This window comes from Callionymus lyra, chromosome 2 (genome assembly GCF_982586985.1).
Source record: "Callionymus lyra chromosome 2, fCalLyr1.hap1.1, whole genome shotgun sequence".
NCBI classification, from domain to species: domain Eukaryota; kingdom Metazoa; phylum Chordata; class Actinopteri; order Syngnathiformes; family Callionymidae; genus Callionymus; species Callionymus lyra.
Genome location: NC_141819.1, coordinates 6,610,451 through 6,637,559, shown reverse-complemented (window position 1 = coordinate 6,637,559; position 27,109 = coordinate 6,610,451). Strand labels below are relative to the sequence as shown.

The 27,109-nt window shown below is 41.0% G+C and overlaps 1 protein-coding gene across 1 annotated transcript in view; it reads left to right on the top strand.

Moving 5' to 3' along the window:
* LOC148085195 (uncharacterized) overlaps positions 1–26,323 on the top strand; it is a 224,433-nt gene extending 198,110 nt beyond the window's left edge. The window contains exons 32-37 of the mRNA XM_087783328.1: positions 17,477–17,650; positions 23,194–23,367; positions 23,430–23,603; positions 23,749–23,795; positions 23,936–23,960; positions 26,073–26,323. Coding sequence (XP_087639454.1) covers positions 17,477–17,650; positions 23,194–23,367; positions 23,430–23,603; positions 23,749–23,795; positions 23,936–23,960; positions 26,073–26,178 — 700 coding nt within the window. The 3' untranslated portion in view covers positions 26,179–26,323. The remainder of the gene's footprint in view (positions 1–17,476; positions 17,651–23,193; positions 23,368–23,429; positions 23,604–23,748; positions 23,796–23,935; positions 23,961–26,072) is intronic.
* The last annotated feature ends 786 nt before the right edge of the window (positions 26,324–27,109 follow it).

Here is a 27,109-nt window from a genome sequence, read left to right as displayed (position 1 = left end):
CAAGAGCAGACAGAGGCGAAGTTCCAGAGGATACCAAAAGGGGTTTATTGAAGAAAGGGGAAGCAGGTGGTGGAAGAGTAGGCCGGAGGGAGAGCGAGGTCAGCGAGCTGGAGTTAGTGATCCGAGTTACTGCAGGCAGAGGAACAAAAGTTAGATGAGTTCCAAAAAACAACAAGAGACTTGAGTAAGAGAGCGAGGTAACAGATAAACTGAGCCAGTCACGTATAGTTACCACGGTAGAGTAAAGTACGATCTGGCGCCGACTGCGGGGAATCCAAGGGTTGATGAAGGGGGTTGATTGGGGATCAGGAACAGGTGAGCGTGATTGCTGATGAGGACCAGGTGTGAGGTGAGACGACCGGAGGAGTGGCAGACCAGGGGGAGGGGAACACAGCAGACTGATGTGATTACAACATTAGTACCACATGCAAGGCTGAGTGCAGCCATTTTTATTTTATTGTAAAATGCTACATCACACATGTTAGCAGCTCACAATTGTTGGTTTTACAGTAGTTATGCCTCTCAAGTAATACATTCAAAGTCATTTAACATTAAGGAGTAGTTACATTTAGTTTACATTAGCTTACATTTAGTTACATTTATAAGTTACATCTGGCCCTTTGAGGGCAGCCATGATGATGATGCGGCCCCTGGTGAAAACCAGTTTGACACCCCTGATGTAGAAGAACATCGGCTTTTCATCAATATAAATGTTTTATGTGGTAAAAAAGTATCATGTAAACGTTCTGTTGAAGTTTCTTTAACCCATAAAAAAAAATTTAAAGAGACGTTCGCATATGCCGTGTGTAACATCACTTAGGAAGTGGGGGGACAAACTTTGTAGGGGGGACAACATTTTTACCTACACCGGTCCATCGGTGCATGCATCAGGTTCGGAGAGCGAGTCCTCGTAGCGTTGCATTGCTCGGTGCAACTGTGTTAAAAAGGAAGCAGATCTGACATGAAACAGTTCCGTCAAAATAGTTGTTCAATCAGACAGAAAGAAAGAAAAAATGGAATCAGCAAAGAAAAGAAAATATCTGCTTTGTAGGATTTTTATGAACTTTTTTTCAGCAAATGAGGTATTTTATTTAAGTAACCTATTTTTTACATTTAATCTTGTACATTTTGTTGTGCATAATTTAAATGTATTATTTTTAGATGATGCACAATTTAACTAATTTATGAATGTTTATTTTGGATTGATGGAATGATTGACAGCTGTGTTTCTCATGTTCCCGTGATTGAGTGACATGGAGCCGCAAATTGAGTGAGACCAGGACTGTGTCGCAAATTTTTCACTTCTGCACTTATACTAATTATTTTAAGTGCAAAAGTGTGTCCCAATAATCAGTGTGCGAAAATCTAGTCCACAATCTGCACTGAATTGGGAAAGTTGAGTGTGGATCGATGGACACTTTCCACCCTCAACGACCTCCATCTTAGTGACGTAGATGAAGCTAAACTGAAGCTAAACTGAAGCCACGTCTTCGGTGCAGATACCGATGTAAATGTCTCGAGAAAACATTCATTTTACCACAAAACAACACAACAACAGTAATAACACAATGAAACACAACTTGACTTGTTACAATTGTAGAAAAGTGTTGTCAAGTGTCAGTGATAGTGTTTCAACGACTGGTTGATCAGTGATAAAAAGTAGTAGAAGAAGAAGCTGTCGAGTCATTTCCTGTAAGTGTGTAGCAGCAGAGTTTTATTCGAGACAGTACTACTGGCCAAATTGTCATCCCGTCATTTAGAGATCATCAAAGATCCGGCATTTGAGTTGAGTTGAAGGAGCCGTATATCCAAGTTTCGCAGCAGAAAGGTTCTCCAACACCACCTGCAGCTGGTTGGTCACCTGAGCCAACTGACCACCTCCAAGTCCCCCCCGACACGGAAGCCGCCCCCAATCTTGTACCAGATGCCAAGATGTAGACGGACTTGTATTCTTTACTGGAAAAATAGGAGTATTACAGGGTGATTCTGGACACGGTATAATGAACACTTCTAATTCCTTCTTCAGCGTCTGATTTTAATGGATATTGCCTTATCACCGGTCAATATTCTGTCAAGCCTCTTATGTGCACTGATGCAGAGTCTTTTCACAATCCTACGTCCGTAGGATTCTTACTCCACAAGTTGTCATTTAAGTATTTTAATTCTTCCTCTTCTGTTTTAGTGAGAACAAGGTTTTTCACCACTTCCTGGCATCAGGCCATCTTACTTCCTGAAGCCTGCTGACTGTCTGTAAAATGTGTGCTGGGTGTGATGGTTACTCGACACTTGACTGTTTCCGGAACCAGCCGTAAGAATTTGAGTATTGTCCTCCGTCTCCCACATTTTCCCAATCTGATATCTCTCTGACTTGACTTGCTTGTCTACCTTGGTCTTTCCATTGTTAGATTCAAATTATTATATACGCCATACTTAATGCTAAAAGATAATCAAAATAAAAATTATAAATTACTTGCCTGATCTAAAGAGCCGGAACATTTGACTACACATTCACAATCAACATTTCACTCCAGACTGATTCACACTGTTTCGAGACGAGCTTTAGAATTAGAGATACGAACTTCTGTTTATCTGCAAATCATACCTTAAATTGTAGATCAAAGAACGAAGTGAGACACATCCAGGAAAGGGGGGAATGGGGGAATAAAAGACGTAAGAGAAGATGACCCCCGCCCGAAAACATTTGAATAATTAGATTACAGATTTAAATTACAGATACAAATTAAGATGTCTCTCAATGGGGGATCAGTGATACAGGGAACTTGAAAGAAGAATTTGACTGGGCGGGAAATTTGACTTAAATATAGCGATGTTTCTACAGACCGGGACCAGTCTGGGCTATCGACCTGTACAATCGCTGGGAGATTTTGGGTCCGGTCGATCGTATTTGACAGCTTGTATTTTCTTTGACTTGAAGCGGCGAATAAACGACCTGTGACACACTCTGAATTGACCATCTTTCTCCATGAAGCGAAGCATTGAGAACCGGAACTAGAAGTGCTGGCATGTTGGAGTGACCGGAACAGACTCTGTGTTTTGATCGTTTTAGCTCTGTACGCGTCTTTCAAGTTGGAATAAACTTGTTTGGTAGATAATACGGGCGCAAGATGACAGCCAACAGTTCTAAATCCTGACAAGACAAGACTTTCTTCACAGTAACGTGTCCCGGGCTACACCAGCGTTTATTCACGTACATGATCAGACCTCCTCCTCTGCGCTTCTGTGCGTCTCTGTCCGCTACTTGAAGCCCAGCAGGTCCACGTTAGCGTCCGGAGTCAGCTGAGGGAGCCACGTCTCTGTGAAGATCAACAAGCTGCTCTCTCGGTATATCGATGGTTGAGAGCAGACAGCTCGTCCATCTTGTTCGTCAGTGATGTTCCCCATCATGATCGTGGGGATCGATGGTCTGTGACTTCTCTGATTAGCTCAGCCTTTAGCCTCTTGCCGGCTCTTCATCCACGATACCGGCACTGAAGTTCCGTCGAGATATCATGACGATCTCCAGCCTCATTGACTTCAGTGACAGCAGATCCTCTCTTGAGTAAACAAGACGATTCTCTCCATGTTCAAAAGTATCCATCGAAGAAAATTATAATAGATGTAATGAGTGTGTGTTTTATGTAAGTTACTATGGTAATGGGAGTGACGTGAGAGGTCACACAGAATGAGCACCGGGTCATTAGATACGTGTGTGAATCTATGCGAGTACTTGGAATAAGCAAAAAACTGCAACTATATCGACTGGATTACTGGATCACATGACAAGAAAAAATTATTAATAAAAACAGAAAGTTATTGATTATTGCTGCGGAGCTACTGGAAAGGATGTCGTCCTCGAATACAAACATTCAAGTTCCGAAATAATTCGCAAATATAAATAACAAAAAAGTTACAATATTCCCCATTCTCTCATTCTACCTGTCTGTAGTTCGCATCATAAACACCTCAATAATTATTTAGTTTTTATTTCGATTTTTTTTTTTCTTATTTAAATTTATTATTTAATGTGTATGTGCCCACTTTATTGAACGAGACATTTTATTTTTATTTAATGAAAACTAAAAAATAACTGAGGTGTTTATGATCCGAACTACAGACAGGTAGAATGAGTTATAGAAAGGGGAATATTCTAAAAAATATTTATCTGAAAAGCGAATTACTTCGGAACTCGAATGTTTGTATTGCATCGTACAGTTGTGCGTTAATATTAGTAAAACAGTTTCAGCCAATCAGCGGCTTCGTCACATGTAGGCGGTTCTTCCGTTGGTGTCAAAGTCACGTATCGTCAGACCAGGAGAAGAAAGAAGAAGTACAGCGAGTTCATGACATACTTTTATTTCAGTCCTGATCTTTGATACCAGCGTCAGAAGGAGTTGATCAGTGTCTTGTTCCATCAGTTCTGGTCAGAAGAAGCTGAATTCTGCTCCAACATGGACCTGAGACCACAGAGAAGAAAGCTGCAGACAGGTCAGTGACTCTCTGACTCTCACACAAGTCAGCAGTTGATGAAATGAAATGAATCACAACGAGACGATCCATGTTGATGTTTTTAAACAACTGCAGCTCAATCTACAAATGATGACGCAGAAAATGTGAACTAAACTGAAAGTGAAACCATATTCAAAAAACGTGACATGTGAATGTGTGTGTGCGTGCGTGCGTGTGTGTTTGTGCGCGGAGGGGGCTTGAGTGTGTTTGTGCGCGTGCGTGTGTGTGTACCAGTCGAGCCGTGATATAATACAATATGAAATGAGAAAATAGAATCATTCGGTATAATAACCATTTATATGACGTGCACAGCAGCCAATCAGAGCTCTGCTCTCTTACTGCGGTCAAGTGAGACGCGATCCAGCCGCAACTTTTAAAAAAAACTTGCGCTTTTGTGAAGGCGTTACGGTAGTGAGAGAGAAGTCTACGACACTATCACTGAGAGATTCTCAAAAATACTATTTATCTGGAATCTATTGAGAGAAAAGATACTTTACTGTCACCATATCAGAGACACTTCTGTCATAGATGTGAAGACTCGATGAGACCAGAGTCTGCAGACGTGTGAGACACTGTTGGAAGAAAAGCGGTGGAAATATGAAATATTTATTTTCTGCTGATCTGTTATCATTTCCCGTTTATTCTTTTGTTTTCTTGCAAAATGATTAAATTAGGGTTGTTTAAATAATTGTAGTTCTGACTTATGACGTTCTATTTGCTTAAAAAACTGTTTGTGCACAATGTCACAATTGAAGTATTAATAAAAAGTTTCATGTATTGTCAACTATGACGTTTTTTATTATTACAAGAATGTCACGTGTTTGTGTGAAGGTGAAGACTCTGCTGAGACTCATGGTGAGGACAGAGACTCCTTTAAATACCCTCAGTGTGAGGAGCACGATGAACAGACCAGCACTCAGAGGTGAGACAAGGACCTCCAAGATTGTCCTCCATGTCTTCATTCTCACTCATTCTACTTCTGTGTTCAAGATCAAAGCAGCAGCAAGAACCTGCTGGACCTGGACCAAGATCTGGACCAGAACCCTGCTGTGTGTCTCTGAAGAGTGATCGTTCAATGGGGAAATGGATGGACTTCAGAGGAAGTGAAGAGTCTCCAGGTGTGAGGTGAGAGTGAACAAGTGTGAGTCTACCAGGTTCAAACTGACACATTAAACCAGAAAACTTCACTCACAACACTAGCAGGGGGAGATAAAGACACAATTAAAAACCTTTTAAGTATGGAGCTATTTTTGTCTCACTAATATTTGTAACTGTTCAGAGAGTGCATATATACAGTGTGTTGTGACATCCACAAATGTAAAATTAATATTTGTATTTATAAAACATTTATAATTGTAAATATGTAATTTCAATGTAAAAAACAAAATATATTTGTAAAACATATAATAGACAAATCCACATTTTGAAACCAAGAAGGGGTGACAAAAGGAGGAGTTTTTTTTTTCTCTCTCTGCCATAAACACTATGACAAATGTAATGTTATTTATCTTGTAGCCAGAAAAAACTCCAAAGTCGTCAGTCAATTTAAGCACAGTTTGTGTATTTTAGGTCACATCAGAAGAAGATAACATTGTCTGTGTATAGAGCTATGTTATGTTCTACGTCCCCCATCCTGACGCCCACAATATCATTTCTTTTATGAATTGCCATAGTCTATGGTTCAATGGCGAGGGTGAATAAGAGTGGGGTCAGAGGGCAGCCCTGTCATGTACCATGACATATGTTAAAAGGAGCAGATACTGAACTATTAGTTAAAATTTCTGCCTGGGGATTTGAATAGAGAATTTTTATCCAATTAAAAAAAGTTACCTTTTATTCCAAATCTTTCAAGTACAGTTAATAGATAACTCCACTGGATTCTGTCAAAAGCTGTTTCAGCGTCCAAAGACACCATTGCATCATCAGATTTAACAGATGTTTCATAAATAATATTTAAAACTCTCCTAATATTGTGAAAGCCTTGCCTTCACTTCACAAATCTGTTGTGATCAGGATGAATGATGCCAGTCAAGTGTGGTTCTAAAGATTTTACAAAGAATTTTCACATCATTATTAAGAAGGGTAATATAAGGTAATAAGTCTCTGAAGAGTGATGCTTCAATGGGGAGATATATTGGCTTCTCTTGTGAAGCTTTTCACAAGAGAATTATCAGCAAATAACGATCTCCTCAACAACACTGAACACAAATAAATAAGTGAATGGATGGCAAGTTTGCTGCTGTAGCAACAACACAATAAATAAATAACATTTATAAACATCAACACCGAGGCTCAATCCCTGAACTCCTGCTTTAAAGCTGTTGGTTCTAGTCATGATCCATTCAGGCTAGTGACGCCACTGGAGCATGAACTTGAACTAATATCAGGGGCTTCGTAAACACAGACATTTCTTTCATGCTTCGTCACTGCTACCATAATGTTCTGTCATTACGCGCACTACAAATCTAGCGTCTGATGGTTTGACTCGGATAGTTTTTTGTTTTTTAAGATTTCTTTATTGAATTTTCAAAGTAAAGAAAAACACACCACAAATAAAGAAGGAAAATAAAAACAAAAGATACAGATAAAACAACAAAAGCTCAGACTAAAGTTCAGTTGACATTTCTCTTCTTTCAAGGAAGTCAAATAAACTCAAAATAAATATGTGCAGCTTGTTCTTTGTCAAAAAACATGTTCTATTGAGGGCCACATAAAAAGTGAATCTCTTGATCCATTTTTAGATTCCACATGGATTAGGATTTTCCCAAGATTGGTCTCCGCACCTCCATGTCTTTATTCTCACTCATTCTACTTCTGTGTTCAAGTTCAAAGAAGCAGCAAGAACCTGCTGGACCTGGACCAAGATCTGGACCAGAACCCTGCTGTGTGTCTCTGAAGAGTGATCATTCAATGGGGAGATTGGATGACTTCAGAGGAAGTGAAGAGTCTCCAGGTGTGAGGTGAGAGTGAACAAGTGTGAGTCTACCAGGTTCATACACACATTAAACCAGAGAACTTTACTTCACTCACATCACCAGCAGGGGGAGATAAAGACACAATTAAAAACCTCAAACGTTGCTTTCACAGTTGTAGTGCAGAGGTGGACATGTGCAGCAGTGTGAGGACATCTAGTGGTTCAGCTGGTGAATACCAGGATAGAAACAGATGAGAGTTGATCAGAGTTGTGTTTTCATTAGGATCCAGCAGGAGGAACCAGAATATTCTGGACTGTTGTGAGTCTTTGAAGAATAAGAACAAGAAGAATCATTTTTATATTAAAATATTTAAAATAAACAGTTTAGCTTGACAAGATTTAAGTTCTAAAGGAGATGAATGTGGGTTTTAAAAGGAACCTTCTAGTTTACTTATGATCAGAACCTTCAACACGACAAGAGTTTATTTACAGTCTGATTTCATCTCTTCTTCTCAGGCTGGACCATCAGAACTCAGAGCTTCTCATTGGTCAGCAACATCCCTCACAACTGGAAATCAAACGGCTGGTATGTTCATAAACTAGAGGAGGTCCTCATCCTAGAGGTTCCTTCTGTTCATCATCCTTCAGCTGAATCCAAGTTAAAGCTTCTGGTCTTTGTGGTTCTTGAGATGATCCACTATCACTCTGACTTTCTTCTCTGTGATTCTGTTCCAGTCACTGGAGAGAAACTTCTACAACTATATGCAGAAGGAGCTGAAGAGAGTCTGGAGGTTTGTGAGTCCAGAGACTCCACAGACTGAGGAGGAAGATGAGAAGTGGAGAATCATCAGAGAAGAATTCCTGAAGATCACAGTTCATCTCCTGAAGGACATGGAGGAGGAGGATCTGGCCGAGCGTCTGTGGAGCAGTAAGAACATGTGAACAAACATGATGAAGATGAAGAACACTTGCATCAGTTTTGAAGATTTGACTCCATTTTCACCTTCTACAATCTTCTGACTCGTGTGACTTATGTCTTCATTCAGAAAGTCTTGAAGCAGAGTGTGGAGGACGACTGAAGAGGAGCCTGCAGAAGAAGTTCCACAGTGTGTATGAGGGGGTCGCTAAAGCAGGAAACTCTGCTCCTCTGAATGAGATCTTCACTGAGCTCTACATCACTGAGGGGGGCACAGACCAGGTCAACCAGGAGCACGAGGTCCAACAGATCGAAGCAACCACCAGGAACCAGACTAGACCAGAAACCACCATCAGACAAGAAGACCTCTTTAAAGCCTCACCTGACAGAGAACGACCAATCAGAACACTGCTGACGAAGGGCGTGGCTGGCATTGGGAAGACCCTCCTGACACAGAAGGTCACTCTGGACTGGGCTGAAGACAAAGCCCACCAGAACTTCCAGCTCATCTTTCCTTTCACCTTCAGAGAGCTGAACCTGCTGAAAGAGAAGAAGTTGAGTTTGATGGAACTTGTTCATCTTTTCTTTCCTGAAACCAGAGAATCCAGACTCAGCGGCTTTGAAGGACTCCAGGTTCTGTTCATCTTAGATGGTCTGGACGAGTGTCGACTCCCTCTGGACTTCCTCAACAGTCGGCGCCTGATAGAAGCTACAGAGTCCACCTCAGTAGACGTCCTGCTGACAAACCTCATCAGGGGGGATCTTCTTCCCTCAGCTCGTCTCTGGATCACCACACGACCTGCAGCAGCCAATCAGATCCCTCCTGAGTGTGTGGACATGGTGACAGAGGTCAGAGGGTTCAATGACCTCCAGAAGGAGGAGTACTTCAGGAAGAGGTTCAGAGATGAGGAGCAGATCAGCAGCATCATGTCTCACATCAGGAGGTCACGAAGCATCTACATCATGTGTCACATCCCGATCTTCTGCTGGATCACTGCCACAGTTCTGGACATTTTGAAGAGCACAGAGACAGGACAGCTGCCCAAGACCCTGACTGAGATGTTCATCTACTTCCTGGTGGTTCAGATCAAAGTCAAGAAGCTGAAGTTCGACGGAGGATCTGGGACTGACACGGTTTGGGATCCTGAGAGCAAGAAGATGATGGAGTCTCTGGGAAAACTGGCTTTTGAGCATCTGCAGAGAGGAAACTTGATCTTCTATAAGTCAGACCTCACAGAGTGTGACATCGACATCTCAGCCGCTTCAGTTTACTCAGGAGTGTTCACTCAGATCTTCAGAGAGGAGAGAGGACTGTACCAGGACAAGGTGTTCTGCTTCATCCACCTGAGTGTTCAGGAGTTTCTGGCTGCTCTTCACGTCCACCAGACCTTCATCGACTCTGGAGTCAACCTGATGGAATCAAAACTAACATCCAAACTGACAGAAATCGACAAAAGTCAAACAGAAAGGTTCTACCAGACAGCAGTAGATGAAACTCTAAAAAGTCCAAATGGACATCTGGACTTGTTCCTGCGCTTCCTTCTGGGTCTTTCTCTGCAGACCAGCCAGAGTCTCCTTCCAGGTTTGTTGACACAGACAGGAAGTAGCTCCTGGACCAATCACAAAACAGCACAGCTCATCAAGAAGAAGATAAGTGAGGATGTGTCTCCAGAGAGAATCATCAACCTGTTCCACTGTCTGAATGAAGTGAAGGACACTTCTCTGGTGGAGGAGGTCCAACAGCAGCTGAGATCAGGAGGTCTCTCTGATCAAATGTCTTCTGCTCAATGGTCGGCCCTGGCCTTCATCTTACTGTCCTCAGAGGAACATCTGGATGAGTTTGACCTGAAGAAATACTCAAGATATGCTTCAGAAGAGGTTCTTGAGAGGCTTCTGCCGGTGGTTCAAGCTGCAAACAAAGTTCTGTAAGTTGTTCAAACATTTCTGATGATATGAACTAAACATGAATGTTTGATTTACTCTTTGATGATTGTTGTGTTTGTCATCGTGTTTAACAAACTGATCCTAATTTAGACAAACCTTCCTCAAATATTCATACAATATGTGATTTTATGATGTAACTAGTTCAGTCTTGTCAAATAGAGAATTGAAAAGTAAAGATGTTACGTAGTTTATAAAAATATCATTTTAATAAATCATTGTAATGATAAACAAACAAGCGTCAACTTTAAATGAAAATGAATAATAATCAAAACGACATATTTAAAACATGTGGCCTCATTAATTATACTGCGTATACACAAATGAATGTGTACGCAACATTTATTTATAGAAAATAAACTTAAGTTAGCATGTGTGACCTTCACAGCAGCTCTGAGCCTGATTTCTACAAAATCTTCATCTTAAATTCACATGAAGTTTCTTGAATGAAACAAAACCACGAAGGTTACATCAATAAAAATGCAGGTTTATTTAACTTTACTGTTTCATACAAAAGGTCAACTCTTGTCTTTTTCTCAGGAAATGTGTTCTATAAAAATAAATAATTAAATCAAAGGGATTCGTCTTCATAGTCCTCTTTGTCCAACTGCAAGTATTTAATTTAAAATATTCATGTCAGGTATTACTTTAAGATTCTTTTGAAGCTAAATATGTTGATAAATGTCACTTCCTGTTGGAGCAGTTGAATCTATTTTCAGCTCATGAACTGAATATTTTAAAACATTTGCTTTGTTTCTTATGCAAGTAGATCAGTGTCATCAGAGAATTGAAGGATTGAATTTAACATTTAATTTTATTAAAATGTTGTATTTTTAACCATAGAAATATTTTCTGAATCATTTAATTAAATAATTTGAATATAAATTATATATTGGATTTTAAACACTTTCACATTTGTATATTAAATTAAAAAAGCCACTTGTCAAAAAAATATCGAATCTTGAATTTTTTTCATTTTATTTATTACTAAAATAACAATATTAAACTATATGTGTGTAAAAAGTTTTACTCCATTAAAAATATATTACTATTTTTCAATGAAAATAAATTCAACCTTTAATATACAAATTATTTAATTATTTAATATTAAATTATTCAAAAAAGTAATTCAACATTTGAAAGGTTGAAACCATTCAATATTGTGATGGCACTGATATACTTCCATAGTTTCTCTTCATCTGGTCCATCAACATCAAATCAACCATAACATGAACACATTCAATCAAACACTTGTTGATGTTCAAAAGTCCAGCATGAATCAATGATGTGTCAATGGTTGGTATCAAAGGTTTGAAAGGAACTTTGACTGAACTATATTAGAGAAGAAGCAGACAACAAACCACAACTGAAGATCTTATCAATGGAAATAGTTGAGTTTGTCTTTAAATAGACTCTTTCAATTCTTGTCAAATAGAAAATTGAAAAAGTCACTTGTTGATGAAACTCGTCTCTTTCACAGCCTGGAAAAGTGTGGACTGCCAGAGAGAAGTTGTTCACTTCTGTCCTCAGTCCTCAGCTCTCCGTCCTCTAGTCTGACTCTACTGGACCTGAGTAGAAACTTCAAGCTGCAGGATCCAGGAGTGGAGCTGCTGTCTGCTGGACTGAAGAGTCCACACTGTCACCTGGAGACTCTCAGGTCAGAACATCATCTTTTCTACATCATCAAAGCTCAAATGTAAAGTCAGAGGTGGAAACACGAGTCAAAGTCTGTCATCACTTTGTTCTTCAGTGAAGCAGCTCATAGATACATTTGTATGTTTGTGTAGCAGGTAAAGATGTTACGTAGTTTATAAAAATATCATCTTAATAAATCATTGTAATGATAAACAAACAAGCGTCAACTTTAAATGAAAATGAATAATAATCAAAACAACAGTCCTTCATATTCTTTATCCAGTGTTCTCGCGTCATCTGTCTCGTAGAAGACAAAACACTTTAGAGTGGAATCTTGAGGTTTGTCTTTGATTTGTTTTCATTGTTTTTTCCACCGTTGTTGTCTCTGTTCTTCTCTTATGGTTCATCTGTTGTTCATGAGGTCTACGACTATTTTAACAGTCGACTGCTCACCAAATATTCAACCATTAAGTCGACTAATCGCATCATTCTTACATTTTTCTTCAATTTATCATGAAGTTTCTTTAATGAAACAAAACTACTTTACTTACTTTAAGATTCTTTTGAAGCTAAATATGTTCATAAATGTTCATTGAAGCCAATAAGTTTTGTTTGTCATGTCTTTTACTGAGACTCCAATTCATTCAGCAACAGTCCAAACCAACAGAGTCAAAACAACCATCAACGGAGACTTAAAACATAAACAAAAAAACAGCAGATCTTTGTTCACTTAATACGTTTTTTGTACACGTCAGTATTATTAAAGGAATCATAAATACTTTTGTCTTGTGACAGAGAAAACACTCAGAGTGGTGACTTTGACTAACTGAACCACATTAACAAGTCATTTCAAAGTCAATTGTTCACAATAAATGACTGTTTTTACTTGAATTAAATGTTGCAACTGTGTGAATAAAATCATTATTAAATCAAGATCAATAATACTATTATAAATAACTTAATTTCACAGAAACTCACGTATAGAAAGTATAGTTTTGTAAAAGCATCAGTTAACAGTCAAATCATATATTGATGATCATTTTAAAGACGTGGTTAAAGTCATCATGTGTGGTGGATGTAAAGAGATCAATGAAAGTTGATGTCATTTGCTGTAAGATTAACTTCAAAGGTGAAGAAGATATTTCTGTTTGATTATTGATTCTTTCAGGTAGTAGATCCAGATATGAACATTTTATTTTGTAACATTTAGGAAATCCATGTGTGGTGAGTTGTTTGTTTTTGTACAGTGTAGGCTGCCCTCATCGTGTACTGACACTATTGTTAACTCGTCATCTTCATCAGCCGCTGGTTACGACTTCTTCACCCTCATTTAGAGGATTAGCGCCCCCACAAACAGGACAGGAGAAATGAAAAAGAAAACATTTTAAAGGAAGCTGCTTTTTTTCATTTACTAGAAAGTTGTGTGACAACCCAACTCTCCGGACTTACTCCCATCTTTCAAATGTTGAAGTCTTTCTCAAAATGTTGTGAGTCCTTCATCATGCCACAGCCTACATCTCTGACTCAGACAGTATCAGGACTAGTTGATCAGCTTTAGCGGCTAACCTACTCTGACACTAACCCTGTCTGATCGTTTACTGAATCTGCTGCTGTGATGTTAATTATGGTTCCCTTCCATGCCACTGGTGCTCCACAACAACTGAACCCTGCTCTTTGCCCTTCAGCCATGGCACTTTTGCCACGGAAATGGCCAAGGTGACCTTCCCTTTGAACCATTAGATAGGCTGTGCACAATTGTGGGGAACTGCTGAGTGGGAGCAACAATCAACAGTCAGACTTTTGCTACCTTCTTGGCGAGCTTAGCAAGATGTTTGGTCAGTCATTTGCTCGGCCTGAAGTAGCTAGTGGATTAATTTACTTGAGTCAAAGGCAATGTCTGTGCTCCAGAACAACTGTACCCTTTGCTCTTCAGCCGTGGAACCCCATGCCCCCACGTTGGTTAAAAGACAGAGCTACCCCGAAGATAAAAAGATACATGAGCCTCCTTTCCCTCATTGTGCCCCCCTCCAAGCCACCCTGCTTCTTTGTGATGGTTCTCACACTTTCACAGTCAGAATTCTTGTATTGCCATTACCATTGCAGGGTTCCACCAATAAGAAATTGGTTTTGGTAGCAATGTGCAATAAAAAACAATATCAAATCTTAAACATGAATAAAATACAGTTTAAATAATTACACAGTGCAGATTAAGAAATTAAATCAGTATCAAAAAACTTGTATTGAAAGTGTTACATTTTTTGTGATGGCAATATTGGAGACAGGAATGTTTTCTCCTCTCTGGTTTGGCATTTTACAACCTGCTTGTACTTTGAAATTTCCTTTCTAAGATTTGCGTTGTTGAAATCACCATCTCAATCCACATTCAGATCTGGTCCTCGAGCGTATTCTGCACTTTGTGTTCATCCACCCTTGGCGAATTCAAACAGTGGCTAGAATGAATTAAGCGAACGCACACTAAGAGTAAAACGGTTTACAGTTGCCAATAAATATGCCAGAGTAGGAGAGCACTGTTTAGGGATTACAGTCACATCTGTACACCAGTGGTTGTTGATATTGAAACATACCTCCACCTTTGGTTTTCCCAGCGAGTCCCTGACATGTCACCTCACCTCTTGGTGAAGCGAGAATCGAATAAAGGGAAAGTGCGCTGTCCTAAACATGCTTGCTCAGCCACATCTCTGTAAAGCACAGAACAGAAGATGAGGAAAAGTTTTAGTTACTTCTCATCAGTGTAAGATTGTCCATCTTGTTGCTAAAAGGATCAAAACATCGAGTCGCCTCCATCGCTCAAACACGACGTCACTTCCATCCCGAGTCTTGTACAGATGAACAATCCAGAGTGTGTAACGGGTCGCTGTATTCGCCGCTTCAAGTCAAAGAAAATACAAGCTTCAAACGATCGGACCCGACCCAATTCTCCTGGCGACTTCACAGATTGACAGCCCCGGACAGAATGGTGCTGAGCTGTAGGAGGCTCGCTATATTTAAGTCAAATTTCCCGCCCAGGGGGTCGTCCTTTCTGGCCAAATGGTTCTTTCAAGTTCCCTTTGTCACCGACCACTGAGTGAGTTCCTAATTTGTCTGCTTTTAATCTAATTATTCAAATGTTCTCGGGCGGAGGTCAGATGTTGTGGGTGTCGTTTTGTCGTTTTTTTGCTTCCCTTTCTGCGGTCTCCCTGGCTTCTTTCTTTGATATACAAAATAAGGTGTGATTAAGGTCCTGCAATTTTTGAAGAGGGTTCATTTAGAACTACAGTTCTGTAGCAGCTCCACTCAACGCCCTCACCAATTCCAAGACATCCCTTGTTTGGTCACTAGAAGCGGATAACACTGAAAGAAAGGTTTACATCGGCCATTCTCCAAGTGCATGACCCCGACCTGCAGTTTTTGGTGGCAGTTGGAGGAGTCCTCTCCCAATAATCTACCAAGTTATTGCACGGCCACGTCATTGCGCTTTTATCTACTTGACATGACTGCCGGTTCTCTGTCTCGCGCAGTTTTGGAGAGAGTTACTGGCTACTCCATCTACAACAGAGTGAGGTTAGGTGGGATAGTTTTCTTTTCTTGGGAACGGAGTGAAGATCTTTATCCCAGTAAGGAGTTCACTTTTTTCAAGGGCCTTTGCCTAGATTATAAACCAATAAGGAAACCTGTTAAAGGGCAGAGCATGTACATTATAGAAATAAAAGTTACCTGGATGTAACTGCAGTTCTATTAGTATATGCCAAGCCCTCTAACCTTTTGTCTAGCTGGATCTTTTTTTTCTCAATCATTAAGTTTCAAAAGGGAGATGAATGGCGGGAACAGAGGGTCTATATACAGTGGGTAAGGAAAGAAATCAGACCCCCTTTTCCATTTCTCACTCTTTGTTTCATTGGAGGAACTGCCCGAATAGCTCAGAAACAGAATTGTGGTAAGGCTCAGATCTAGCCAAGGTTACAGAAGAATTTCTGCAGCACTCAAGGCTCCTAAGAGTACAGTAGCCTCCATAATCCTTAAATGGAAGAAGTTGGGACAACAAGAACTCTTCCTAGACCTGGCCATCGAGCCAAACTGAGCAATCGTGTGAGCCTTGGTGAGAGAGGTGAAGAAGAACCCAAAGATCAATGTGGCCGAGCTCCAGATATGCAGTGGGGAGATGGGAGAAAGTTCCCGAAAGTCAACTATCACTGCCGTCGTCCACCAATCGGGGCTTTATGGCCCAATGGAAGCCTCTCCTCAGTGTAAGACAGATAAAAGCCTGCAAAGAGTTTGCCAACAAAAATATGTGAAGGACTCCCAGACTATGAGAAATGAGATTTTCTGGTCGGATGAGACCAAGATTGAACTCTTTGGCTTCAATTCTTAGAGGTATGTGTGGAGAAAACCAGGCACTGCTCATCACCTGCCCATTACTATCCCAACAGTGAAGCATGGTGGTGGCAGCATCATGCCTTGGGGGTGTTTTTCAGCTGGAGGGACAGGACGACTGGCTGCAATTGAAGGAAAGATAAATGTGGCCATGTACAGAGATATCCTGGAAGAAAAACCTTTTCCAGAGTGCTCAGGACCTTAGACGGGGCCGAAGGTTCACCTTCCAAAAAGACAATGCCCCTAAGTACACAGCTAAAATAACAAAGGAGTGGCTTCGGAACAACTCTGTGACCATTCTTGAATGGCCAAGCCAGAGCCCTGACCTAAACCCAATTGAGCATCTCTGGAGAGACCTGAAAATGGCTGTCCATCAACATTCACCATCCAACCTAACAGAACTGGAGAGGTTCTGCAAGGATGAATGTCAAAGGATCCCCAAATACAGTTGTGAAAAACTTGTTGCATCATCAAAAAGGTGCTTCTACTCATTAAAAAAAAATGTTTTTTGCAAAGATTTTTACATTTCTGTTTTTTTCTGCCAAGATAGGGTGCTGAGTGATCATTAATAATAAAAAAAATATAATTATGTTTATATTGTCGTCATCGTGTTCAACAAAGTAATTCAACAATAATGTGATGATTGTATGAATTGCAGTAGTCTAACATATAAATGACACTTGTAAATCTCTTACAGGCTCAGCAGGTGTGGACTCTCCAAAAAAAGTTGTTCACTTCTGTCCTCAGTCCTCAGCTCTCCGTCCTCTAGTCTGACTCTACTGGACCTGAGTCACAACAACCTGTTTGATTCAGGAGTGGAGCTGCTGTCTGCTGGACTGAAGAGTCCACACTGTCACCTGGAGACTCTCAGGTCAGAACATCATCTTTTCTACATCATCAAAGCTCAAATGTAAAGTCAGAGGTGGAAACACGAGTCAAAGTCTGTCATCACTTTGTTCTTCAGTGAAGCAGCTCATAGATACATTTGTATGTTTGTGTAGCATGTGTAAGTTCTACATATTTAATAAGTATAAATATATAGTATACAATAAAATTGTAATGAATTATTGTTATTTTTACATCAAGTTTGTGTTTTTGACATTTTAAACAAAGTTGATCCTAGTTTAGACAAACCTGCTTAATATATTTAAATAATATGAGGATGATCTTATGAATGAACATCTCTTTCACAGCATAAGCAGATGTGGACTGTCAGAGAGAAGTTGTTCACTTCTGGCCTCAGTCCTCAGCTCTCCGTCCTCTAGTCTGACTCTACTGGACCTGAGTCACAACAACATGTATGATCCAGGAGTGGAGCTGCTGTCTGCTGGACTGAAGAGTCCACACTGTCACCTGGAGACTCTCAGGTCAGAACATCATCTTTTCTACATCACCAGAGCTAAAATGCTGATCAAAGTCGCTAACTTAAAACATAATTTGCCTTAATGCTTTTTTTTTTTTTTTTACTTAGTACACATAGATATTATCAAAATAATTATAAACAGATGTGGTGTGACAGAGAATTCAATTCAATTCAATTCAATTTTATTTAAAGTGTCTTATCATAACAAAATTATCTCAAGACACTATACAGTTGAAATAAGACTACAGTTGATTAAGGAAAAATAGGTCCCAGCAATTCAGCAAAGAGCAAGAAACAAAACACTGTACAGTGAGCTGTACAGTGAGCAATGGCGAGGAGAAGGCAGAAACCTTGAGCGGAACCAGACTCATTGTTGACGGCCTGCCGCTTTGACCGGCTGGGAGGAAGGATGGGGGGGTAGACAGACGGATAAGGAGAGGAGTGAGGGAGGATATGCAGCACCCAGGGGGACAGCATCACTTGTATGGGCGGTACATGATCTCTACGGTAACATGGGTCCGCCCAATGACTCCGCCGTCCCCCCAGTGTGACCCCCCTCCCACCCGGGAAGCCCCCGAAAGACCGACCAACCCGGCCACGAACCCCCAGGACCAAGGGCGACAAACTCCCCGACCACAGCACATGCCACACAGGGCTGGTAGAGGACCACAGCCACCGCTGCAGCAGACACCCACCCCAAGACAGGCCCCCACAGCCCCCCACCACAGACCAGGTGAAGCCATCGGGGCCGGATGGCCATCCAGAACACCCGGCCAGCCCCAGCCCCACCCCTAACGGTTCACCAGCAACCCCCCAGCCCCAGCACCGCCCCCAACGCAACCCCCCGTCCACCGCCCCAACCACCCCCGCCAGCACCAACCCCCACACACCACGAAGACCCCCCGGAAGCGGGCCACCCCCCCGCCGGCACACGGGGCCATCACGGCACCAGCGGTCACCACCACCAGGCCCAAGGCCCCACAGGCCCCACCCACCGGGCCCCTCACACCCGAATCGGCCAAGCCAGAGCGGCGAGAAAAGAAGGATAGAAAAGAAGGATAAGAAGGATATACAGAGCTCGGTGTCTAAAACTCCTCCAGCATTCTCAGCCTATAGCAGCTAAGATAAACAGTTTTGTTAGTTATAACAGCTAAAGATAAACAGTCAAGTTAGTTATAGGCTTTATCGAAAAGTAAGGTTTTAAGATTGTTTTTAAACATAGAGAGGGTGTCTGCCCTCCGAACTGAAGCCGGTAGTTTGTTCCACAGCAGAGGGGCTTGAAAACTGAAGGCACTGGCTCCGAATCTACATTTAGAGATTTGTGGTATAACTAATAGATCAGAGTTTAAGGATCGTAAGGTCCTTGAGGGTTGGTAAGTTTGGATTAAATCTTTAATGTATGTTGGTGCTAGACCATGTAAGGCTTTATAGGTTAGGAGAAGGATTTTAAACTGTATTCTAAATTCTACAGGAAGCCAATGTAGGGAAGACAGTACAGGGGAAATGTGTTCGTGCCTCTTAGTCTTAGTCAGGACACGAGCTGCAGAGTTCTGAATGAGCTGAAGAGTTCTGAGAGATTTTTTAGAACATCCTGAGAGAAGAGAGTTACAATAGTCCAGCCTGGAGGTTACAAAAGCATGGATGAGCTTCTCAGCAGCATCTAAAGGAAGGAAGTGCCAGATTTTTGAAATGTTACGAAGGTGGAAGTAAGCAGTCCGTGAGATTTGTTTTATGTGTGAGTTAAATGATAATGTTAAAGTCCTCGTCAAAGCATACACCCAGATTCTTTACAGTGGTGCTAGTAACAGGAGCAAGTCCATTTTGTAAAGCTAGATCATTAGTTAATGATTGTCTGAGATGTTGCGGACCAACTAGTAAAACCTCAGTCTTTTCCGAGTTCAGTAGGAGGAAGTTTTTGGTCATCCATGACTTGATATCTGTAATACAGGACTGTAGTTGTGTTAGTTGATTTCTTTCATCTGGCTTCATGGACAAGTAAAGTTGGGTGTCATCAGCATAACAGTGAAAGTTTATAGAGTGTCTTCTAATCAAGTCCCCTAGTGGGAGCATATAGATTGTGAATAGTATTGGACCAAGAACAGAACCTTGTGGGACACCATAGCTGACCTTAGTGTGTGTCGATGAGAGGTGGTTGACATGTACATAGTGCGTTCTATCCGACAGGTAAGATTTAAACCAGTTAAGAGCAGTTCCACGAATGCCTATATGGTTTTCTAGCCTCTGTAGAAGGATTTGGTGGTCGACAGTGTCAAATGCAGCACTGAGATCTAGAAGAACAAGAACTGTAACATGGCCCTGATCAGAGGCCATCAGTAGGTCGTTACTTACTTTTACCAGGGCGGTCTCTGTGCTGTGGTGTTCCCTAAAACCAGCCTGAAAAACCTCAAATTGATCATTGTCCTGGAGATAATCACAGAGCTGACTTGTTACCACTTTCTCCAGAAGTATTGAAATGAATACTAGATTAGAGATAGGCCTATAGTTAGTGAGGACCTCTGGATCGAGAGTGGGTTTTTTAAGCAGAGGTTTAATTACTGCAACTTTAAAAATCTGAGGCACATAACCAGATGTTATTGACAAGTTAATAATGTCAAGTATGAAAGTGCTAAGTAAGGGGAACAGTTCTTTAAGTAGCCATGTGGGAATAGGATAGAGAAGACATGTTGTGAACTTTGAGGAGGAAACAACCTGGGACAGCTGTCGAGGACTCACTGGTAGAAAGGAGTCAAAATATGTATCAGTCATAGTGTTTATGTCCGGTGAGGCTGCACTGGTTGTATTAGAAGAATCTAGGAGGTCTTGAATCTTTCCTCTAATAGTTCAAATTTTTTCATTAAAAAAGTTCATGAAGTCACTGCTACTGAGATGAGGAGGGATGGACTGCTCAATGGACTGATGGCTCCGTGTCAGCCTGGCTACAGTACTGAATAAGAACTTGGGGTTATTCTTATTTGCTTCTATAAGTGATGAGTAGTAGCTGGCTCTGGCTTTCCGAAGAGATGCATTGTATATTTTTAACTTATCCTGCCAGTCCTGGTAGAATTCATTATGTTTTGATGAACGCCATTTCTTCTCTAGTCGTCTAGAATCCTTTTTTAATTTACGTGTTTCCTGAGTATACCACGGAGCAAGACTACTTCTGTTAACAGTCTTTTGAGTTAGTGGTGCGATTAAGTCAAGCGTATTGTGCAACGAGTCTGTAAAACTGCCCACAAAGTTATCAATGTCTGGGTGACTATGGGTAGAGTTTCTTGACACACTGAGGCTAGGCGTTTTACTGAGCACAGAGGGAATTATTTCCGTAAACTTGATAACGACACTTTCAGACAGACATCTTTTGAGAGTGCTCCTGCTCTGTAGACTTGGCTCATTTAAAATGAAGTCAAAGGTTATTAATTGATGGTCAGAAAGAACTGAATTCTGAGGAGAGACAATACAATTTTTAATTTCAAGTCCGTATGCTAGGACAAGGTCTAATTTGTGCTTAAAGCAGTGAGTCGGTTCATGTACATACTGAGAGAAACCAAATGACTCCAGGATAGAGTTAAACCTGTTAGCTAAGCTATCATGGATCATATCAACATGGATGTTAAAGTCACCAACAATAATCACTTTATCTGATTTAAGCACCAGGCTGGTCAAGAGCTCAGGGAACTCAGACAAGAATTCAGAATAAGGTCCAGGGGGACGATAGACTCCAACAAAGAGAAGTGACTGACCTGATCTCAAGGTTGTATTAGATACGCTAAGTTTAATACTTTCAAAAGAGTTGAAATCACATTGTGGTCTAGTAAAGGTTGACAGACATGAGTTGATGATGGCTGCGACTCCACCTCCTCAACCAGAGCGTCGAGGGGCGTTAAAGTTAGTGTGGCTGGGTGGTGTTGATTCATTTAAAGATACATAATCATCTATAGACAGCCAAGTTTCGGTTAAGAATAATAAGTAAATGGTTTTATCTGATGATGACAATATCTAAAGTCAAAAGTATATCTGACATTTGTTTTAAAACTTTGTGTTGCAACTGTCTGAATAAATCCATGACAAAACATAGATAAAGGCTAAAATTATCACTCGACAGTAAAGTTAGCCTAACAAAAGACGGACAATAAAAGTGCGGACAATAATAAAAGCTCAATGGCTGAGGTAAAAATCAAAGAACACAATTTAATTAAAAAAAACTCAATGCAATAAAAAAAGAGTCCAAAAGATGGTGCCACTAAGAGTCAGTTTTCTCAGTTCATCAACAAGTGTCCAATGCTTACGAGTCCATTTCTCAGTTCAACAACAAAAGTCTGTGAAGTCCAATAAATGTCTGATAGAGAAAGAGACATTTGAGGTTGGGTGTGGCTGCAAAGCGCAGGATCCACTGTGGAAGAGAAGGAACAAAAATTAAAAGGCAACTCACCAAAGAGAATGCTGAAATAAAAGGCGGTCAGGAACATAATCGAGGCACGAGTACATAGTAGAGAAACAGAACGTCAGGCAGGAGCAAGATTTACTGGGGTATTGAGAACAACCTGTTGACGTTGACTGACAGGAGAGTCTGGGCTTTACACCCGGTGGTGTGATTGCCTGATTGTCAGCAGGATCTCGCGGAGCGCTGATCTCGCACACTGTCACTGTCTGGGGGAGAGAGAGAGGGGAGGGCAGGAACCAAAACTAGAAATACAAACTAAAAGCCCCCGTAAGGGGAACGTGACGTTGACACTAAAAGCATTAGTTAACAGTCAAATCAAATATTGATTATATTTAAAATACATGGTTAAAGTCATCATGTGTTTTGTACAGTGTATGCTTCCCTCATCGTGTACTGACACTATTGTTAACTCCTCATCTTCATCAGCCGCTGGTTACGACTTCTTCACCCTCATTTAGAGGATTAGCGCCCCCACAAACAGGACAGGAGAGATGAAGTATTGTCGTGACAACCAAGTGTGTTGTAAGAAAATATCAATATTTGTGCTCAGGTTATATACGGGTGTGAAAACTAACATGTTGGTAAGAAATGTCTTTCTCCAATGATTTGTGAGGCTCATCTACAACTACTTCACTTCACACTGAACACATGTGTCTCCATTTCTTGTTGAATCCATTGTGCTGATGGTATCTGTGATCATTCTCCTGACATGTGACTGTTGCAACAATCAGTCTCATCAAGTTGATCATGGTTTTCAACATTTTCAAGGTCAAACATTAAAAGAGAAAAGTGTTGATTTCCTACTTTGAATATTTTTCTTTGTTTCTCTTCATCTGGTCCATAAACAAACTTTGACTGCACCATATTACAGACCAAGCAGACAACAAACAACAACCTCAATATTGTTGTTACTCACTCATCATCTTGGCGTTTTTTCATTAATTATATTTAATGTAGTTGATCCTAGTTTTTAAAAACCCGCTTTAAATATTCAAACCATAACATGATGAATATTTCATATTTGTAAAGAGTTGTATCTTAAATTATAGTCTTGTCGAATGGAAAATTGTTGAGTCCCTCTTTAACGATGTGCATCTCTTTCACAGCCTGATCTACTGCCAACTGTCAGAGAGAAGTTGTTCACTTCTGTCCTCAGTCCTCAGCTCTCCGTCCTCTAGTCTGACTCAACTGGACCTGAGTACCAACAAACTGCAGGATCCAGGAGTGGAGCTGCTGTCTGCTGGACTGAAGAGTCCACACTGTCACCTGGAGACTCTCAGGTCAGAACATCATCTTCTCTTGGTTCTGATAAGTTTCTAAAAGTGTTTCTCCTTCATTTCAGTCTGGAATGGTGTCAGATCTCAGAGAGAGGTTGTTCTTCTCTGGCCTCAGCTCTGACATTAAACCCATCCCACATGAGAGAACTGGACCTGAGCATGAATCATCCAGGAGGACCAGGACTGGAGCTGCTGACTTCTGGACTGAAGAGTCCTGACTGGAGACTGGAGACTCTCGGGTATGAACAGAACAGCAGAACTCACTGACTGAGCTCAAGAAAGATGGATCAATATGGTCAGATCGTACACTTAGCAGCATGAAGTCATAAAACATCTACAGTCAAATGAATCTGCTCAAATCCTTCTGACTGATCCTTCTTGCAGGCTGGTTGACTGTGGACCACAGAGGTTAGCCTCTGGACTGAACAAGTGTAAGTACCACTTTTACAATAGTATTAAGCTAGAGCAAATAAATGTTTCACTTTTGTGAATCCCATAACTCCCGAGGGTCATTGGGGCACCTCAGATAATCTGTTGACCAGCTCTCTCCATCCCTCTCTATCCTCGGCAGCTCTCATTGCCTTACTGAGTTTCAAGTGAGTTTTCTGATATCGTCCTTCCATCTTTTCTTTTGTTTCTCTCGTCTCTTGCAACCTTTACAGCTTCTTGTAGTGATCGCTGCAGTCTTACATTTGATGCCAGAGAGATGTTTTTGTTTTTCCATCTGGGCTTGGGTTTTGCCAGAACAGCAGTTGTTTAAGCAATTCTGGCAAGCTTGGATGCTTCATCAGACACGATTTATCCGAAATATTTGAAGCAGGACACCTTGTCCAGTGCCTGTACATTGACTCTGATGTCTGGGAAGATGCTTCTGTTGTTGTTGGTCATGCTTTTGGTTTTCTCCTCATGGGTTTCCATTCCATAGCTTTAGAGATGGTGTCAATCCTTACAACTAGGCTGGTAAGTTCTTCAGCCGCAAATTGGAGGTTTGTTATTTGTCTGCCTCCTATGCTGACGGTACCTTCATTGTCTGCCAGGGCATTCATTATAATATGCTCCAAAAAAGATTAGAGTTTGAGGGAGAGAATGCATCCTTGTCGTTCTCCAGTTGTTGTCATGAACCAGTCTTTGATAGCTCTGTTTTAGAGAACCACACTGGTGGCTTTGTTGTACAGGTGTTTGAATGACTCTAACAAGGTTAGGGCTGATGTTATACTTCCTCATTATTGCCCACAGTGCAGAATGCCATACCCGGCTAAAGGCATTGTTGAAATCTCCAAACATGTTCTAAAGGTGTTGTTGATGCTAAAGGTGTCTCTCGCAGCTATTTCTTAAGTTTCTGATCTGTGGTTCCGCCCTGCACTTAATCTAACCTGATCTTCAGCTATGATCTGTTCAGCCTGATGTTTTGACCTTTTCCCTGTTATTTTATTAAGGATTATGAGAGTGTCGATCCTGGCTTTTCCTTTTTTGTGCTCGGACTGCTGTCTCAACTTCTTTGCGGAGGATAGTGAGGTTGTCTGGTTGTCTTGAGGACATGAAAGGAGTGTCTGAGTTCTGAGTGCTGTGGAGTTTGGGGAAGTTTTCAGTCCACCTGTCCAAGATGTCCTGCTGTTCTGTAAATCTCTCTGAATTGTAGAGAGTCTGGTCTGTTTTGCTGTTGTTATCCCCTTAACCTTTGGCATGCCAAATTGGTGTTATTGTTGGAATTGAAGCTATTCTCTCTTTCTATGCAGCATTACGTTGGTGACCCAAAGTTTTTTCTTTGGGCTTGGTTTGCCAAGGATCTCGGTGCCTGTTTCGGTTATGACTGTATTCATTGTGGTGGTCATGCTGTTGACATTGACTTCTTCGGCACCTAGGATGAGCGGTGTGGCAAACCTCCCTCTCATCTTAGCCTTGAAGGCTTCTGCCACCTCACGGTCTGGTACTTTGTCTACTTTTGATCTTTTGTATGTGTAGGTGAAAGGACATCAGTACCAGGTTGTGGTCACTCCAAATGTCTGTCTTTAGAAAGATGCGAGTCCTACCGGTGTTAACACTTTAGTGAAAGCATTAATTGACCCTGATGTAAACGTGGTATTCTCCACCAGGGCTGTTTCAGCTCCGCGCCTGGAGGCCTTATGTGGGCCAAGTGAGTTCATCAGCAGGAGGTTGTTGTACCTTCCAAACTCTAACAGCCTTTGGCCTCTGTCATTGGTCTCGGTGTTGCCGTAATGGACCACATGTGTCATTCCAGTTGGTGTAGGCATCCTCTCCAACCTTTGCATTCCAGTCTCCTTGAACTATCATGATGTATTTCCTTGGAGTTTGATCGAGGAACGCCTATAGTATCTTATATAATTCTTCCACCACTCTCCTCATACGTGGATTTTCATGCTTAGGCCTGGATGATGGTGATGTTGAATGTGGTTGCTCTCATTCCAAAGTTAAATGATTATACTTGAGACTGGTTTCACTTTAAAAACATGATAAAAATATTTCTGGTTGGAGATGAGCTTGATGAAGAAGTTGCGAGAAGTAACTGACAGCATCGTGTCACCCCAAGTTCCTTCATCTGAGAACATGAATTATTATTATGCATTTTTGTTTTTAATTAAATGGGAAAAAAGACAAACATTTCCGTACTTGCTGGCACAATGAGTACATAATGTCACTGTCAGAGAATATCTGATCTTCAACAATTCTCACCACGTGTCTCCTTTCAGACTTCCGTCCAATCTCACTGGAGCCGGACACAGCACACCGGTGCCTCCTACTGTCCAACAACAACAGGACGGTGGAACTTATGACGGAGGATCAGGATTATCCTGACAGAATTGACCGGTATCCTCAGGTGATGAGCAGAGATGCTGTTACTGGTCCATGTTACTGGGAGCTGGAGTGGAGAGGAGACGTCTCTATCTCAGTGACTCTCAGAAGAGACGGAGGGAAACGAGAGGAATCTGAGTTTGGACAGAACAATTATACATTTGCTCTGAGCTGCTCTGATGATGCTGGATATAAAGTCTGTCACGATAAGATAGAAACTTTCATCAGGAGCTCAGAAGTGTCTCACAGAGTAGGAGTGTTGCTGAACTTTCCTGAATCTGGAACTTTGAACTTCTACTATATATCCTTTGATGATCTGATCCACCTCCATACCTTCTTTATTCCAACAGATGCTCTGTACCTGGGATTTGGACTCAGACATGTTCCAGGTTCTGGTTCCTCAGTGTGTTTGTGTGACCTTAGTGTGTGAGTGTGTTCCTCCTACAAACTCGTGCTCCTACCACCATGGAAAGTGATAGCAGTGAGGGGTGTAGAAGTATGCCTCAGAAACAAAAGAGTTGTTTTGTGATAAAAATAATCATGTTAAAAGGATTAAAGAATCAAATTATTCAACTTCTTAAAGTCCTTTGTCTTTACCTGCTACTATGATTATTATGTTCATCCTTGAAAGGACTCCAGGTGCAAGGAGAAAGTGGAGACAATGGTATATATCCATTAAGTTTATCATTTTAAGTATTTCTATTCCAATTAGAATGTTGTCTTTGTTGTTCATTGTCAGTCATTTTGGTTTAAAGGCCTACATCGTTGATTGCAGGAGCCTAGGGTCTCATCTACTAAGAGTGTGTGTTCTAAAAAGTGGCCGATATACATTTCTATCAAGAATGAAATGAGCTTTTTATCATGCCATCCAAAATCAGAGTTCTCGAAGACATCTATCTGCTGCTCTTACTATTTGTGATACTTATTAAAATAT